This window comes from Solanum dulcamara, chromosome 10 (genome assembly GCF_947179165.1).
Source record: "Solanum dulcamara chromosome 10, daSolDulc1.2, whole genome shotgun sequence".
Lineage (NCBI taxonomy): Eukaryota > Viridiplantae > Streptophyta > Magnoliopsida > Solanales > Solanaceae > Solanum > Solanum dulcamara.
In genome coordinates this window covers 9,995,152-10,013,574 of record NC_077246.1, presented here as the reverse complement: position 1 = coordinate 10,013,574, position 18,423 = coordinate 9,995,152, and the positions used below count along the sequence as shown (strand labels likewise).

The 18,423-nt window shown below is 33.8% G+C and overlaps 3 protein-coding genes across 3 annotated transcripts; 2 read left to right on the top strand and 1 right to left on the bottom strand.

The window, feature by feature from the left end:
- Positions 1-3,995: 3,995 nt before the first annotated feature.
- LOC129871413 (uncharacterized) lies at positions 3,996-7,802 on the bottom strand. Its single transcript, XM_055946323.1, has 2 exons — positions 7,440-7,802; positions 3,996-4,391 (listed from the first exon to the last, which is right to left on the bottom strand). The coding sequence occupies exons 1-2, from the start codon at positions 7,606-7,608 to the stop codon at positions 4,108-4,110; spliced, it is 453 nt and encodes a 150-aa protein (XP_055802298.1). The 5' UTR covers positions 7,609-7,802; the 3' UTR covers positions 3,996-4,107.
- A 1,016-nt stretch (positions 7,803-8,818) lies between these two features.
- LOC129870678 (probable serine/threonine-protein kinase PBL23) lies at positions 8,819-11,449 on the top strand. Its single transcript, XM_055945520.1, has 5 exons — positions 8,819-9,046; positions 9,826-10,007; positions 10,173-10,362; positions 10,512-10,903; positions 11,004-11,449. Exons 1-5 carry the CDS (start codon positions 8,905-8,907, stop codon positions 11,343-11,345), a joined length of 1,248 nt encoding a protein of 415 aa, XP_055801495.1. The 5' UTR covers positions 8,819-8,904; the 3' UTR covers positions 11,346-11,449.
- A 5,466-nt stretch (positions 11,450-16,915) lies between these two features.
- Positions 16,916-18,423, top strand: LOC129871642 (flavonol 3-O-glucosyltransferase UGT89B1-like). Its single transcript, XM_055946597.1, has one exon. It carries the CDS (start codon positions 16,928-16,930, stop codon positions 18,353-18,355), a length of 1,428 nt encoding a protein of 475 aa, XP_055802572.1. The 5' UTR covers positions 16,916-16,927; the 3' UTR covers positions 18,356-18,423.

The window sequence follows — 18,423 nt, the reverse complement described above, 5'->3', positions numbered from 1 at the left end:
ACCTGATCGGGCTCCCATAAGCTCATCAGGTACATACAACAATTAATATAACCTATTCGAGCCTCTATAAGCCTGACATGTACACATCAATCTAACTATTTCTATTGACCTCAATTTGGGCCCTAGGGGTCATTTTGATTGTCTAGTATGAATGACTTTCTACATCATTGGCTAGTCTATAGACTTTATATATATATGTCTAGCCCGGAGGCTCTATGTGCTTGTCTAGCTCAGAGTAATTGAGCACACAAGACTCTTGTATATGAGAACACAAGGCTTTTATATTTATAGCTAAGCACACAAGGCTTATGTATCTGAGCACACACGGATTATATGTCTATATTTTAGCACAAAGGCTCATGTATATGTATCTGAGCGTATAAAACTCTTGTTTAAATGAACTAGACATGTAGGTTATGTATAACTTATCTAGCCCCATAGGCTCCATATAAATGATCTAGCCTTGTGTGCGCTGTATAAATGATCTGGCCACTTAGACAACAACATACATTTACATAGCCCAAGGACGAGAAGTTTTATGGCAATCAGGCAAAAGATACTGATTTCTGTCGTAAAATATTATTCGAGGGCTAAAGTAGCTACAACTCAATACAAGAAGATTCTTACCTCATTATGCACACTCGAAAAACTGCCAAAAACTCAGTATGCAGCTAGGACTCCGGTTCTACAACACCCACGAAGCTATACCACAAAATTGGTGGGAAAAACTATACCATAACAATGAGCTTAACGCGTAAATTAACTTTCGTTAAGTTACTACGAGATCATCAAGATCCTAAGAGTAATCTAAGCTTTTGCTATTGTTTTTCTCGAAGCACTTATGTTATAATTGGGTTTCTAAATGAAGACGACGATACTTTATAACTCTCGACCGACTTAGGGGCCTGCCCCACATATTGGTTTGCACAGTCTTATTAAAACGCGAATATATTTTTAGTCTACGATCATATTGGAGAAGGGTTTAATGTGTTGATAATTGAAGTTGTAGAATTATCGATAAGTTTTATCGATTTTTGTTTCATAACTTGCTTGATTTCAAAACTTAACATACAATCAATGCATGATTTGAATACCTCAACAACCATTGCACGATTTGAATACCTCTTAATACATCGATCTTAGCATATTAAGCACTCTTAGTCTTATCCCCAAAATACGCGTTAATTTATATATTCTGAATAAAAAAACCACTTTGTAATTGAATTTAACGTAAACACTTATTTATTTGTCATAACATAGTTACAATATAATTACAAACTTGATGTTTGATTGCACAAGTTTAACTACTACACAGTGGATGGGAGAAACACACTTTGTAACATGGATGCATTATTAAAAAAATTAAGAACGAACGCATTAAGTAGAATTGATCCCTAGTCCTCTAAGTAAAGAACTTAACCTTCAACTAAGTGCATTATTTAACTTTGTTATAGCATGAATGCTAACAGATAATATTATACTAATTTTAAGAAATGTATACATGCAATTAGGGGTGTACATGGACCGGGTTGGTTCGGATTTTTTACAAACCAAACCAAACCATTTGTGTCGGGTTATTAAATCTATAAACCAAACCAAACCAATAAAAGTCGGGTTTTTCGATATCAATTTTTCTCGGGTTTTTCGGGTTTTTTCGGGTTTTTCGGGTTTCTCGGGTTTTTTGGGTTTTTTCGAATTTTTTCGGGTTTCTCATAGTATCAAATAAAAAGCACAGAGCAGTGCTTCTTAAAAAGAGTTCTAGTACAAAATATCAACATATAAAATGGAGGCACAACACTGTTTGAAACACAGTTTGAAGTTTTAACTTTATAATATAACTTTATAAGATAAGTTTTTTTTGTATATTATTTAGATGAGCTACTCAAGTCCAAATCTAAATGTAAGAAAGAAAATAAAAATTATGAAAAAAAATTTAAAAATATTTATAAATTACATTTTAATAAATATTTTTATGTATAACATAATTTAAAAGTAGTATATCTATAATCGATTCGGTTTGGGTTCGGTTTGACTTTTTTTAGTTAAAACCAAACCAACCCTATAATGGTCGGGTTTTTTTTTCAAATACCAAACCAAGTCAAACCAAACCACTAGTCGGGTTTTTTTTCCGGTTTGGTGCGATTTGTCGGTTTGGTGCGGTTTATCGGTTTGTCCTGTACAGTCCTACATGCAATACCTAATTTTATGAAGAGGTTACAGATTCACATGCCCCATAATTAGGCTATAAATTCGCCACTGCATCTAAAATATATTTCTAATTTTATCTATCACTAGGTATTCAAGATAGACCCTTGTGGTCGGGCCCTTCCCCAGACCCTGCGCATAGCGGGAGCTTAAGTGCACCGGGCTGCCCCCCTGCCCCCCTAGGTATTCAAGATACATATTATATTTTTTTAAAAAAAACATAATCTTTGATAATTATAAATTTTGTAGCTAATATTGTAAAGAAGTTGATATATAGTTTACAATAATAAACAATACTTTAAGCATATTCTTATTTAATTGCATACTATTTATTATTTTGATTCATTCTATCATCGTCTCAATCAATTCAATCTACCTGCCCTTTAGATGTTACTGTTGGATATATACTATTAACCATGAAATATATACTATTAATCATGAGTTTGGATATAGTATTTATCATAGAACAATTGTTTATTCAATTTTAATAAAAATTTTAATAGATCATATATTCGCTTATGTGTCCATTTACTTATATAGTAGATGATTTAGTGTATAAAATTTTAACTTATACACAGATGATTAAATCATCGGTTCTTATAAGTATAAAGTATCTTTGTTCATAATCTAAGATGGAAATTGGACAAACCATCGGTATGATTGTAGCAAAAGATTATATATAATTTATCTTGATTATGGGAGCGGTGTAGTTTCAACTTCTTGTGCTAGTGTGTTTTGAATGTATTGAACGAGACCGAGTAGAGATAGTTGTTTTAGACTGACTGACAAAAACATATTCTCTAAACTGTTAAATGTACTTATATTGTCAATCTTGATATAACTATTATGATCTGCACATATTAATTATCGTTTTGATTTATTAAAAGTGAGATTCTGAGATGGATCAATATGCCTGGTGGATTGGATGATAATAATATATATTGGTGAAATAATAGGTTAGTTGATGAAATCCATGTTTCGATATAGAGATTAATGATATGTCTTTTTGAGAAGCTTATAAGTTTTTATTGTGTCAAACCTTGCAAGTGAATTTATGAATCTGACACATGAAATAAGTTAAGCAGTTCTCTAAAAGAAATTAATCTTTAAGTTGAATTCATCAGCAATTTAATTTATTGATTAGTATCTATATTCTTAACATGGAAAATTACATAAGTGTTTAATGAGGAATTTCAAAATATAAATGGAGGAGTGCAATTACGGATTTCTAGTGGAATGATTTGTAATTTATTATGATAAGAATAATTCAAATTAATAAGTTTGAATTATTTCCATAATAAGGGCCCTCAGTAATTAGTTCGGTGGTCCGTGCCCATATTTAACTAGAAGTCAAAATCCTATTTTATTCTCCTTGTTGGACTGGTAAAAGGTCCCTATAAATAGGGTTCTCCTAATCTAAAAAGGATAGAGATAGGATTTCTATGCATACTTGCCCACCCAAATATTGAGAGAATTCGGTTTAGAACTGTTGCTCACGCTTTAAGAGGTATTTATCAAATTAAATTTCAAAAAGTTTATGTGTTCTAGCATGCTTGTATGTGGTCAAGCATGAACACATGTTTTATCTATTATTTATGTAAGCAGTATAATTCTAGTATGCTTCTAAGTTTCTTCCTCTTGACCGAATCTGTAACCTTCATTAGCAGATTCATTTTCTACTCTGCATATAGTTTTCCAACAGTTACAAATTCAACTGTACCGATTTTAGGGTAAACAGTTTCACTATGTTTACACTAATCTAATCATCAATTCAGCTGAACAAACAAGTGTTACCAGATATATCCAGATTGCTAGTGGATTTTCAATAAAATAAAGGCAACCAGGATACAATAACAGTAACAAGCTTAGATAGCCTGTAGCATATGATACATTATATATTTATTAGATGCAATATGTTGGAACGTTCGTGGGACGATATACAAATGGTCTGACTGTGTGTGAATATCCTGAAGGATGATTGTAGCTGAACTTCACCCCCGAATTGCTATCTCCCAGACGTGTGCAGTGCTCGTGGAAGCTGCTGATAGGTCTTGCTAGGCATGCATCCCAACGATCGCTCTCTGGCATTGTCTCAGCCACTCTATATATCCCCTTGGAGTCTGTGAATGCCTGATAATTCAGAACTTCCCCGGCCTTCGTAATGCAAAGAACAGCAACCTCTGCACCTGCAACAAGGAAATAATATAAACTGCCTTCAGATACAATGAACAATGAAACTGTTATCATTATACATGTATCTGTACCACCAAAACTAGGATAAGATAATCTTGCGTTGCGTGTTGAACCAGCATCAACAGTACAAGCAATCACATTAATCAGCAGAAACATAGATGACAACTTGTCCCAAATTGACCAAAAAGAATACAAACGCTTTATTCTATGCCTTCCTTGCCTGAAGTTTTGATACCAAAATATGTCCAGAATGACATCTTCTATCATACTAATATAGAGGCACAATGTAACATCTTTTATTATGAGGTTACATTAAAACATTTAAAGGTAAATCATGCGCCAGAGTACCTAATGCTTGGACTTTATCCCATACGAGTCTAAAATAAAGAGATATTTTTGTCACAGGCTTAAATTGTGATTGGTCTTTAGTTTGGCCTTAAACATGCCAGAGTACAAACCAGAGCATATTCTAGACAACAAGAATGGGGTGAAAAGTAAAATTTGCCATGAAATGAAGTGTCTTGGACTGGAACCAAAAGTGGGGAAGGAGGATAGCAAAACTAGGACCTACAGATTAACATTGCCTAAAAGAAAAACATCAAGCAACTGCTCAACATTGTATTCCATATCTAGCTATAGATGGTTAAGAAAAAGGAAGGAGCTAAAACGGTGATAAGCATTGGGCGTGATACCCTTCTCACCATCATGGTATCATTAGTGGAACGACCAAACTATCATGGTACCGATGACTAAAATTGACACCGTCAAAAAATCCAGTCATGCCCTTTTGTTGAGATTGTTTTTACTTTATGATAAATGAGGAAACTTTAATGTGGAAATTCTCGATAGCCTTTTGGAGTTGTTTAATAAGTGAAGCCTTATATGAATGAGTCATAAATCAAGTTTATTGACTTTCTATGACACTATTTTGACATCTTTTTTTCTATAAGCCCCAATATCATTGGCAAATACCAAACAACAGAAGCATATGAAGTAGCAATGTCTATAATCAAGGAAGAGTAAGTGATGAACTAAACAAGGCAGAATAGTTAAATGGAAGCATAGAAGGTAGCAGGAAGACTGAAGTAAAGAATCACTGTACATTAGGCATCTAGTGGTGCAATAAGATCCTCTTAATTTTCTATTCTCACGGATGAGATTAAGGATGATGTTGAACATGCGCAGCGACGGTGTTCTGCTAGTGCAATTGTGTCAGTACTTGAATACCCATGCCAAGATTTCTCATTGTGCTTTGAAGCCCACCAGCTTTCACATTTACATTTATAAAATCAAGAGAACTTTCTAACAGGAGAGATTCTAATGTATACGGTTCCAGGAAAAGGAAATAGATTCATGGTGTCAATATTGGTACACAAAAACTTCTTTCCCAGGAGCACACAAAGTATAGAGGGTTGCTTAGTCTATATTTCTATGTAAGTGCGTACAGATAGGTACATGGAAGGAGAGGAAACAGAGGGCATTCTTCAGTCCTCTTCAATATTTCAAGAATCTGTTTTACTTCGCTACATATTTAGTATCGAATATCAAATAAAACAAATAGTCCATCAGAGTTCAAATCTTATTGGTTAGCAAAGAACATGCTATCAATATCCTTCTCAAGGATTTTTAACAATTTCACCATAAGATTCCCCAAAAGTAAAATGATTTCTATCATTTGATGCACCATTTACTAGAACTCCAATGAATCTTCTTGTGATTTTTTTATTGCATTAATTGTCTAATTAGTTACTCGCTCGTCCCTCTATCCCAAAACACTTGTCAGGTTTCACTGCTCGATAGTCAATTTGACTAATCTTAATTCAATAATGTAGAACTACAATTTAGATATTCGAAAACTATATGAAAATTACGGTGAAAAACTACATCTTAAAATATTAGTCAAAGTTCATATAGTTTGAATCTCGAGAAGCAAAAAGTGAGAAGTATTTTGGGACGGAAGGAGTAAAAAGAACTCAATGATTAAGATATCCAATACTTTAGCTTACTTGTAAGTTGTAACTAGGTTCATGAACATACTGCTTTGGTTTTAATGCAAAATAGAAGAATTCATCTCCTTTTAACCAACCAGCATAGAAAATGAAAAGAGTAATTAAATAAAAAGGAAGAAATATATTTGTTTCCCTTCCGGATGACATAGAAGGATTGTCTCATCTGTTGGGAGCCGGATGAATAGGCTACACGTACTTATCCAAAACGGCCTAGGAATGATAACAAAGTTGAAAGTTTGGAACTTTAGTTGATCCATAAGGTACAAACACCCCTTATATTTGACTTTCAGAACACAAATTCTTAAGCAGGCCAATTTTTCTGAAACTATCAGTAAGCATCCAGTAAAAATATAACAATCATTTAATCAAGCGAAATAAATGCCCATCATGATTCTGAAAACACTGCAATTTGGGGAATCGTAACAGCTCAGTTGATTGACTACCTAAATTTTCACCTTGTTGGTGAACAATTGATTCCCCACTTTGTATTCCCCTCCCAATCTCCCCTTCCCCTACCCCGACTTTTTGGCAATTTATATAATTAGTAAAACTCTCAAATATATCCAAAGCTCTAGAACATCAAAAACTAGAGCAAACATATAACAACAGATTTGAAATTGTAACCAAGCATCGCCATGAACATTTTTTACCCTATTTTAGGATTGAATTCCGGAAATCATGTTTAGCCATAAAAATACTAAAAAGTTGTTCACTTTTTTTATTCCAAATCACTCACAAAAATTTAAAAACAACTCCCAATTTGTATTCATTGCCAAACACAACCCGGCCAATTTCCAATTACCATATTTCACTTTCAAAACAAAAACTACTTCTTTCAAACAAGCCCTAAGTATAAAAATTTTATTATTCATCCCGATTAAGCTTCCTTCCCATTAATCTGGAAGTTCTTCTCAGTTTCAGAGCTAAAGATCGTAGTTCTCAAACGAGAAATCGAAAAGATTCTAAAACATACAGTAGCAAGATCAGCTAGAAATGAAAAAAAAAATAGAGATAAAAGGGTAAAAAAAGAACCTTCTAGAATATGGTCTTCAGGACCAATAGAAGAATCAGCACAAACATCACAAACAACTCTTCCATGAATTTCTCCAGTCCAACCTCTTACACCTTGTAGGGACAAATTGGTAATTACAACAGTCAAGTAAGATACCATTAATAATACCTTTCTCCAATTTGACTCCATTTTTTCTTAGCAAAAAAAGCTCACTGGTTTCTTGATTTCATTTTTTTTATTCAGACGAGAAATTGGATCGGTGAAGTCTTTTAATCAGGTGGTAGTTGAGAGTTGGTTGGACCGGTATCTGAACCCGGTTCGATATCGAGTCTCATTGTACTCGGTTCGTTTCGTCGGTGACTCGGCACTTTTGGAATTTGGAGTATTAACACTTTTAGGGGATCACAATTGCCAATTTTTTTGGATAATTTTTATGAATTAATTTACAAGAATGATTTAATTGATATTTGATATGATAACTTCTCCTTTTTTTTAAAGTAGGATTTGAGCTTTCATTTTTTTTAATTATTATTCGAAGATGTTCACTAAAAATGATCAATATCAACTTTTTAAAAAAGCTACACAATTTTTTATTTGATTTCTTTTAACCTAAACATATTTTTAAAGTATTCTATTACATTTTACTTCTTAAAATTTTATTTTCATAAATATAGTGCGCACGTCCAACGTATGTACCCAAATACTAGTTAATTAAAAAGAGTTTCTAGTGCTCCAAATAAAGAGGTAAAGATTGCTACCTAATAGGAGGGGGGGCGAGGGGGGGGATTGAGCATGTTGTATTATAAACTCCGTTAAGAATGTTAATATTGACCTATTATTACGGGATATGAAAAATAAATGAGATTTACTTCCTTAATCATAGATATCATATTTAAGTCTTTGAAAATAATAAAGACCCGCAAGAAGCGCATTCCCGTTAATTGAACTCTATCTGAATGAAATCTGAATTAATTGAATTAGTGAGTTCTGAATATCATACAATTAAATTTTAAAAAAGAATATTATTATCTTACCTAATTCAATAGGGTATTGTTGTCTTGTATAATTCGATATAACCCTTTTCCTCTCGAGAAATCTTAATAATGCAATTGATTAATTGTTTAAACTTTAACATGAAAGTTCAATGCCCTATTTTATAATCCCCTCCGCTATTTTTCCTTCCTTACCCCGCCTTAAAAAAATAAAAAATCCCCCCCCCCCCTAAATAGTTGGGTCATTCATGACTAGGCAGCTGAACCAACAGTTTGGTAAATAGGATTACAAAGGGAAAAAAAGTTTTTGATTTCCTGGGAGACCCAAAAAAAAAAGGATTTTCACTCTTTCAGGGATGAAAAAAGTTTTCAATTTTTTTTTTTAATCTTTTTGATATGGTTGTTAACATTTTTTTGTTGATGATGATTGTGTGAATAATATAAGATAATGATATCATATATATAAGTAAGAGGAGGAAATAATTAAGTGATAATGTTCTGTTTTTCATGTTGTATGTCATCATCAGATCAGGACAAAATTAATCAGAAAAATTCTCTGGCAAAAAGCATTCATCAAGAACAACAAAAAGACACCAAATCTATAGCCTCATTTGCCAACATTTCTATTAAAACTGGTAAATTCATCTCTCATTTTCTTTCATCTCATGCATGCACCCAATTTTTTTTGTTCTAATTGGTTTGTATTTTTTATTTTTTTTTTGCAAATTGAAAAAATTGCATGTATTTTTTGATCTTAGACGGAGCTAGAATATTTAGTTTATGAGTTCTATGTCATAATATTTTTTTGATTATCATGTTCTGGATAGTATTCGTATATATTTAAATAAAAAAAATTAACAAAAATACAGGATTTAAGTCAAAATTATTGGGTTTTGTAAAACTAGAAATTTGGTTCCTAACAAGAAAAATGAAATGCCTTTCCTCTAGAAGAAAGCCAAATTCTTTTCATTTGGAAAAAAATTGTTTTCTTCATTTCCCCCATATATTGCAAGTAGTCCAGTAGCAGTTGCCAGAATTTTTAGTTTATGGGTTGTGAACCACAATTCCTTTTGCTTATTGATTCTGAATAGATTATTTATACACATAAAGTAGATTTTTAAAACAAATACAGAGTTTTGAGTCAAAGCTATTGAATTCTGTCGATCCTATAGCCAGCAAGCATTGTGCCCTCCCCACTATGTAGTGCTTCTATTTTTATTAATGAAGCGACATTGGATAGCGAAGATTCATATGATTGAGGCATAGTTGTTGTTGTGTGTCTCATTGCTTAGTTGGTTCAACTAATATTTTACAAACCAAAATTGTAAAAACTTCATTTGATGTCATTTTTGTTCTATCCAATTTAATAATCCAGAGTTCCTTCTTTTGACATAATATTGTGTGTGTTGTGCAGATAGCAGCAGAAGGAAATACATAGTTGAAGAAATAGAAAAGTATGGAAAAGGAAACATTTCAGCTCAAACAATCACATACAATGACTTGTCTCTTGCCACTAACAACTTTGATTCTGAGTGTTTGCTTGGTGAAGGTGGTTTTGGGAAAGTCTACAAGGGACACATTGAGAGCAAGAACATAGTACTACTCTTAATTCCCACATTTCTTTAAAATCTATGTACAATTAAACCTCTCTATAACAGTAGTAAATTATATGTTCTGTATACCAGCATCTCGCCTTTGATTGTATCCAACATTATATTATATGTGGTCGTGTTGTTTTAGTTATATGTATTTTTTTTTCAGGATGTGGCTGTAAAACAACTTGATAGGAATGGGTTCCAAGGAAATAGAGAGTTCCTTGTGGAGGTTCTGTTGTTGAGCCTTCTTCATCACCCTAACCTTGTTACTTTGGTAGGATACTGTTCAGACGGCGATCAACGAATATTAGTATATGAGTTCATGTCAAATGGTTCACTAGAAGATCATCTTCTTGGTATGCATTATTTCATTCTCCAACAAAATTATTAACTTTAGCATTGGTATGAGTGACCTCAAGTATAACGGAGGATAAAATTAAGATATTTCGTGTAGGAGAATTTTGCATCTCTATAGTTATTGACGTATTTACCTTTTGTTTGGCAGAGCTTGGTCCAGAACAAAAGTCACTTGATTGGATTACAAGGATGAAAATCGCGGAAGGAGCAGCAAGAGGTCTTGAATATTTGCACGAAACAGCTAATCCGTTAGTAATTTACCGCGACTTTAAAGCATCCAACATACTTCTAGATGAGAACTTCAATCCCAAGCTTTCTGATTTTGGACTAGCTAAGCTAGGTCCAACTGGTGACAAGACTCATGTTTCCACCAGGGTCATGGGAACCTATGGTTATTGCGCACCCGAGTATGCTTCCACTGGTCAATTGACAACTAAATCTGATGTCTATAGCTTTGGAGTTGTCTTCTTGGAAATAATTACAGGAAGAAGAGTCATTGACAACTCATTACCGAGCGAAGAACAAAACCTTGTTGTTTGGGTAAGTTACAAAAGTTCAATATGCTTTAGTTATCCCAAGTTTTACACTATCAGATTGCCTAAAACATAACGTTATGTCATCTTGACAAATTGTTATGCAGGCAACACCACTGTTCAGAGACAAGACGAAGTTTCACTTAATGGCGGATCCATCGATGGGAGGGGATTACCCAATGAAGGCATTGTACCAAGCACTAGCAATAGCAGCAATGTGCTTGCAAGAGGAAGCCAGCACACGACCTTTGATGAGCGATGTGGTGACTGCTTTGGAATTTCTATCAGGTAACAAGAAAAAATTAGATGCAGAGGACAAGGACGAGGACGAGGATGAGAAGAAGGCTGCAGAGGAAACTTTCAAATCCCCTCCTGCATTGCAAAGTTTTACGAGTAGACTTGAACGTGCTGAAAGTCATGATACAAATGGCGTTAGAGAAAGAGACTAGAACCTTGTGTGCATAGCCAGAAACCTTTTTTCGATCTTAATAAGACCTTCTGAACATTTTGCATATTATTTTGCCGGCTCCCCACAAAGCTTTAGAAGTATATGTTGGTGAAATTATAAGATGAAGAAATTAACTTCACTTCTTGGATGAGGCGCGGATATCTCGCTTTTTTTAAGGAGATTCAAGCCCACTGCAGTAAATCGTTTCACTGGTCCAACAGTAGTCCTCTTGACTTGTCCCCTCCAGGATACAATAGCCTTATCACAAAAATGTAACTCAATAAACTCTGAACAAGAGTTGAGTTTAAAGCTCTATACAAAGAACACCTCCCTTCAACTAATAATAACTCTCTTTTTTATATAAACTTAACTCTCTCAATTTTTTCTTCTCTTATCTTTCTTTCAAAACAAAGAAAACCTCTCTATTTATAGGAGAGAAAATCATACAAAGATGAAAAATAATAGAATGCCATCATTATCATCATTTAGTGTACCATTATGATTTAGTGCACCATTATGATTTAGTGCACCACTTATTAGTGATAATTAGATTAAAAATACATAATAATATGATTTAGTGCACCACTTATTAGTGATAATTAGATTAAAAATACATAATGGAATGATTTAGTCTTGCACTAAATAAAGATGATAATGAAAGACATTTTTATACACTAAAGAAAGAATAATAAAGATGACATTAAATGTCATCAATGGACAATTGCTAAAATTGCAATTTAATAAAATGTTAAAATGATCACACTAACAGTATATATATCACAAGTATTGAATGAATGAAGCCAATGATGTTAGAAACTAAAACCTTTCTGTGAATATACATAAAACTTTTTTGTTTGCTAAGTTTCTCAGATTTTCCATATAATATAGTCTTAGAATATGGCGTTGGAAACGCATGGAATTTAAGAATCTGCCTTTTGATATCGAAGTCTATGTGCTTGAGGAATTTAGGTCTTCTTAAAGGCTCACTTATGTCATATGTTAATACTTTGGCTCAATCATGCTATTGTCACTACAAAAAGGACTCATTTGTGACATTATTCTTTAATGTCAGGTATTGGTTGTTTACTTTTTTCCCCCAAACAAGACATTATACGTAGTTATTGCGAAGGAAAGACTGATCAATTTGTTTCCATGAGAGAAAATTGCATCCAATGAGTACTTTTCTTACAACGCTTGACTAGTGTTGGACAGTGACTAACGCTTAAACTTGTGAGGGCTGTTAGGTGCTGCAATCCATCGGTTAAACATTTTAGCATCTTATAGTTCTGGACAGATAACTTCGTGAGTGAAGTTAAACGTTAGATTGAGAAAGATTTTAATGATTGACAAAAAGAAGAACAGGTGAAAGGAACACGTAGCTATAACATGTTCCTTTCAGATCGAGTCCAACTGGGATAAGGAGACAGTCAACCACGTAAAACAGAAGTATTAAGGCGGTGGATGGAGAATGTTTATGACCTGTCCAGTTGCATAAAGTTTTCTTTCATGAGAGGATTCCTACAAGGAAAGGGAGACAGTAAAAGGACAACTACTCCAACTCAAATAAGGCGAGGTCTTGCAATTCTACAAGGAAAGGGAAGCAATAAAAGGACACCGACATCGACTCAAAGAAGGAGAAGTCTTGCTTCTATAAATAAAGAAAGGTTTTCACAAAGAACCTTGTGCACTTACATAGAGAGAATCAAGCAGAGTGAATTGAAGTAAGAGAGAGTTCATATTTGAGAGAGTTCTAATTGAAGATTCGAGTGCAGCCAACGCAAGGAAACGAGATTGAAGAACCTGATCCATAAGCTTATGCTTTATAGTTCTTAAGTCAAGTTTGTTTGTAATGCGTTTTATCGAGTTGTATTTAAACGCTTTTTAGATCCAGTGAGTTATAAACTGGAGTAGGAATATAGTTTTCAAGTTGGGCAACCTGAAGAATTGGGAACATAAACCTTGGGAGGTTTGTGTTGAAGTTTAGGGATTAGAGTTAGTCTCTAGGATTGTAAGAGTTGTAATCCGAATTCATAACTAGAAGTTGATTCAACAGTCACGGCTGATTGTTGATTCATAGGAATTAGAGTTAATAATTCCTTAGGTTACATAGGTTTGTAATTTTAAACTGTTGAGACTCAGAGTCTACAGAGGTGTAGATCGTGATTTTTTTCTTTTTATGAATCGGGGTTTTCCACAATAAAATACTATGTTATTACTTTATTTGATTTACATAAACATAGTCCTTATAATCCGCAAAGGAACATAATATACATGTTCCTTAGACAAATCTGGGGTAAGAATTCCAACATTAAACCATTCAGCCCTTCCTCGGGGAGACTCTCTAGTGCGCCACAATATTCAATTTCCATAACTCTTCAAAGCATTGAGATTACCCAGGCTGGTAGGCAGCTCTTTGAGATTATAGAACCTATAGATAGTCAAGTATTTGAAATTTACAAGGCTTTTGAACGTCTCTTCTGGGAGGGAAGTAGCTTCTTCGTTACGTCCAATGAGGAGGGCATTGATCAATCTCCATCCCTTAAACTTCTCCTTCATTTGCAGCAATCCTTTCAGATTTTGAAAGTTTTCTATATCAAGTATAATTCCTATATCCTCTTGCTCCATGTTTCCTTTAGTTAAAAGAAAATCGTGTGCCATTCAGAGAGTGATGAGATATTCCTTTTTTAAAAATTTATTTCGGTGTCCTTTGGGAATACCGAGCAATATGCAAAACATTGTCTCAAATCAAGTGGAAGATGATGATAACCGTTGAAATTTGCTTTAGTTACAATAGTTTTTAGCAAAATAAGTTGTTTATTAAAATATTTGAATTTTGATTTTAGTTAGTTTGTTTGAGACGGTGTATGTGATACATTTTCAATAGTTCAAAAGTATTTTTGATCTTTTTCAGTTTTTCAAAAAACCAACAATCAAGATAGGAATTTTCAAGGTCCAAATCTCACATGTTCCCCCATTCACTTTCTTCCCTCTTGAAGCATAAAGGACCTCCAAGAGTCTTGCTTGCTAGAGGCACACCCCCACATTTTCTTCACAATCTCCTTTCCGATTGCCATAAGTTTAGGATTTATTTCCATTTGGTGGTCAAATGCACGTTGCTTGAAAAACAACCAACGATCTTCTTGAGACAAAGTTGTAATAATTGATTCAATCTTTCCAAGAGGAGTAGTAATTAGAATTGAAGCACCACTTGCTCCAACCTTCAATACTGCTCTTAAATTAGTCCACTTTTCTTGATCATCATTCCAAACATCACCCAAAACAAGAAAGTATCTTTTTCCATTCAACTACTCCTGAAGCTTTTTCTAGAGGGGGAGCCAAGTTCATGTCACCAAGTGACGTTTCTTCAATAGATTCTACTATTGTCTTTATCAACCTATTCTCATTAAAATCTTCCTAGACACAAAAACTCATATCTTTAGTTTGAAATTCTCAGTAACTCTCTGATCATTGAAGACCATTTGGGCAAGTGTCGTCTTTCCTATTCCCCCGCATACCAAGTATTGGGAGTACTCAAAGTTCTTGTTTTATTACGATTTTCACTATTTCATCCTCCTCTAATTTGTCCCTTCCCTAAACTTTTGGTTCAGTAAACTTCATCTGCTTCTCTTGAGCATCTTCTAGTACGGCTTGAATCATAGAAAACATGCTTGAAAGTTTTTTACATTAGCAATTAAGTTAATCATTCTTCACATGTTAAAGAAAATATATATTCTTTACGTCTTAATTTATGTGACACTTTTTAGATTTCGAGATTCAAACAAATTTAACTTTGACTGTAAATATTTTATATATCTTTTTAAATATTTTGAATTGTTAATTATTGTGATTTATAATACTTTTTTTAATATAGTTTACAAATATATAATTTTTATTTCAAAAATTTTAGAGATTTCATGCTGAAATTCTCGATCAAACTTAAATTGTTTGACTTTCGAAAAATGAAGAATGTCACATAAATTGGGAGAAAAGGTATACTAATTTATATGATTTCAAGCGCTCACATTCTGTCAGTCTTCTCCTCATTTTGAGCATTGTAGCAACCAACCCAGGTGGCGCCAAAGATTTCAAGTTTATGGGTTAATTGCTCGACTTAGTTATTGGGTTTGTAATTAACTATTTAACTGTATTTAATGGACTTCCTAATACAAATAAAAAGTCTAAATAAAAATTATTGAATTTGTCGAAATCCCCGTAAATAATACTCTATCTCCGCCCCCTGGCAAATAATTACCTTAATCTCCCTGCAATAGTTAAGGAAATATAAAAAGATAACCTAATATGGTTAACAATAACTTGGTGGAAAGGGGGGCTTTTATTATACGAAAAAGGATTTAAAATGACTTTGAACTATTGAAAATGATATAAAAATGTCACTCATCTATTTATTAGACCTAAAATGTCTTTGACATCCACCTTTAGATCTAAAAACGACCTTTTTTTAACGAAAAAAAGACATGAGAGACATTTTTATACTATTTTCAATAGTTTGAGTGCATTTTTAATCATTTTCCGTAATTAAATTCTATTAAATAAATTTTAATTTATAATGAATTTTAATATAATTAAATTATAATCAATAGATGACCACAACGTACTTAAAAAAGTTATTCAAATTATTTAAACACGAGAGAAAGTCAAGGTGGGTAAACAACTGTATTTTTTGAAGAAAGAAAACAGAGGAAGAAACAAAGAGACAAGGAGCCCGTTTGGATTGACTTTAAGTTGGTCAAAGCCCCTTTTTAGCTTTTGGACGTGTTTGTCTAATGCTGACTTTAAACCATAAAGTTCTTAAAGTCAGTAAAAAATGAAAAGTTAGGATTCCTAACTTTTTTTTCCAAAGTGCTTAAAGTCATTTTCTTTGACCATGGAAATTACTTTTATATCCCTTATATTTTAACTAAATTCCCAAATTACCTTTTTTTATTCTTTTAATCCTAAAATTCACATCATAAGCACTTTTATCCAAACACTCAACTGCTTATTTATAAAAATAACTTTCAGCACTTCAAAGTTCTAAAAACACTTCATACATAAAAATTACTTTTTTTAAGCCCATCCAAACGGGCTCAAGGTTTTTAAATCACCAGTAAAACAGGTTAGGGTGTTGGGGGTCTGATTTTTCATTAGGTAAAAGAATTATGTGGACCAATGTAAAATAACCACTTGTTTGTTTAAATTTTATGTCCTAAAAAAAATGCTTAAGCCAATAAATGAAGGAAAAATATTTTAAAATAATTTTCAATAGATTAAGCAGCTTTATCTATTATTTATGACAGGATATATTATATATCAAGACGTGGACATTGGAGGAAAATGTTATGAAACAATTGGCTAGTATGACTATCCACTGCTTTAGAAATTAACACTATCTTATTTACTCTAATTTCATAACAGTACTGACAACCTTCAATTATTTTCTACTCCTATTAGTTTTAAAACAAATATTGAACCTTTTTTCCAGCTTGTAAGCGTCAGGCATGACATCGAAAGGCACCTAACATATTCACAGTATAAAAGCAAATGCTCCAATTTCCAAAATCTTAACTTGACCTTCAAAAAAAAATGGAGTTTTCCGGCGACAATAACAGTGGCACACATGTTCTCCTCTTCCCGTTCCCTACTTCCGGTCACATCATCCCCCTCCTTGATCTAGCCAATCACCTCATAAATCACAGCCTAAAACTAACAATTCTAGTCACACCTCTCGTTCTACCATTAATTGAACCAATCCAAGAAATTCACCCTTCAGATTCCATTCAAACACTTGTCCTTTCAGTTCCTGAAACCCCTCCTGGATCCAATTTTGCTACAAGGGTTCGTGCGACTTCTAAACTTTATGATCCGATTATCGATTGGTTCCATACACATCCATCTCCTCCTGTAGCCATTATCTCCGATTTCTTCCTTGGTTGGACACTTCAACTGGCATGCCGACTAGGTGTTCGACGTATTGCCTTTTGGCCGTCTGGAGCTTTTACTTGCTTAGTTATGAGTTACACATGGAGCAATGTTGAAGAAATCTTCTCAAAATCTGATGAAAATACTTTGGTTACTTTCAATAATATTCCGAATACGCCGGAATATCCTCGCCTTCAAGTGTGTACGTTGAGCAGTCAGTATAAAAAAGGAGACTCAGATTGGGAATTTTTAAGGGACGGTTTGTTAGACAATGTTAAAAGTTGGGGTACTCTATTCAACACTTGTAGAGAAATTGAGGGTCTTTATATTGATCAGGTAAAGAAAGAAATGGGCCATGATAGGGTTTGGGCTGTTGGGCCTTTGTTAAATGTAGTAGGCCCATGTTATTCTCAACGTGGCGGGTTGAGCGCGATGCCACACGATGAAGTGATGACGTGGTTAGACGACAAGGTTGATGACTCGGTCGTTTACGTGTGCTTTGGGAGTCGCTCGATATTGACACGACAACAGACGGCTGCCCTGGCGACATCCTTGGAACGTAGTGGGGTGAATTTCGTCTGGTGCTTGAGAATTCAAAAAGTGATGGACGACAATGAGGAGGAGGAGGATGATCCAATCACCAAAGAATATGAAAATCGAATAGCTAATAGAGGGTTGATAATCAAAGGTTGGGCTCCACAACTTGCTATACTAAAACATCGAGCCGTGGGAATTTTCCTGACTCATTGTGGATGGAATTCAATACTAGAAGGCATATCCTCTAAAGTGCTCATGCTAACATGGCCTATGGGTGCAGACCAATTTATAGGTGAAGAATTGTTAGTTAACGAACTAAAAGTGGGAATAAAGGCATGTGAAGGTGGTAGTCAAGTAGAGTTGACTCAAATCTTATGTGATTCAATTGGTGGAGCTCGTTCACAAAAAGAGCGAATGAGAAAACTCCATGATGGTGTCGCAAAGGCGGTTCAAGAGGGAGGGAGCTCCAGTCAAGATTTTCATGTATTTGTCAAGCAACTATGTCAACTTCCAAGTAAGAAACCAAGTATATGTAATAAGGGTGGGCCTAAATAGTGGGTAAATTTTCATGCATTTTGCTTATGTATTAAATGATTTCTCACTTTAATTATTTTTTATTTGAA

What these genes read in the sequence shown, in the direction of transcription:
- LOC129871413 (XM_055946323.1), bottom strand. Translation starts at nt 7,608, where the DNA reads ATGGAGTCAAATTGGAGAAAGGTATTATTAATGGTATCTTACTTGACT. An exon ending in TGAAGACCATATTCTAGAAG is followed by an intron (nt 4,392 to 7,439) that starts GTTCTTTTTTTA and finishes TCCTTGTTGCAG; the next exon opens with GTGCAGAGGTTGCTGTTCTT.
- LOC129870678 (XM_055945520.1), top strand. Translation starts at nt 8,905, where the DNA reads ATGTTCTGTTTTTCATGTTGTATGTCATCATCAGATCAGGACAAAATT. An exon ending in CAACATTTCTATTAAAACTG is followed by an intron (nt 9,047 to 9,825) that starts GTAAATTCATCT and finishes TGTGTTGTGCAG; the next exon opens with ATAGCAGCAGAAGGAAATAC. An exon ending in ACATTGAGAGCAAGAACATA is followed by an intron (nt 10,008 to 10,172) that starts GTACTACTCTTA and finishes TTTTTTTTTCAG; the next exon opens with GATGTGGCTGTAAAACAACT.
- LOC129871642 (XM_055946597.1), top strand. Translation starts at nt 16,928, where the DNA reads ATGGAGTTTTCCGGCGACAATAACAGTGGCACACATGTTCTCCTCTTC.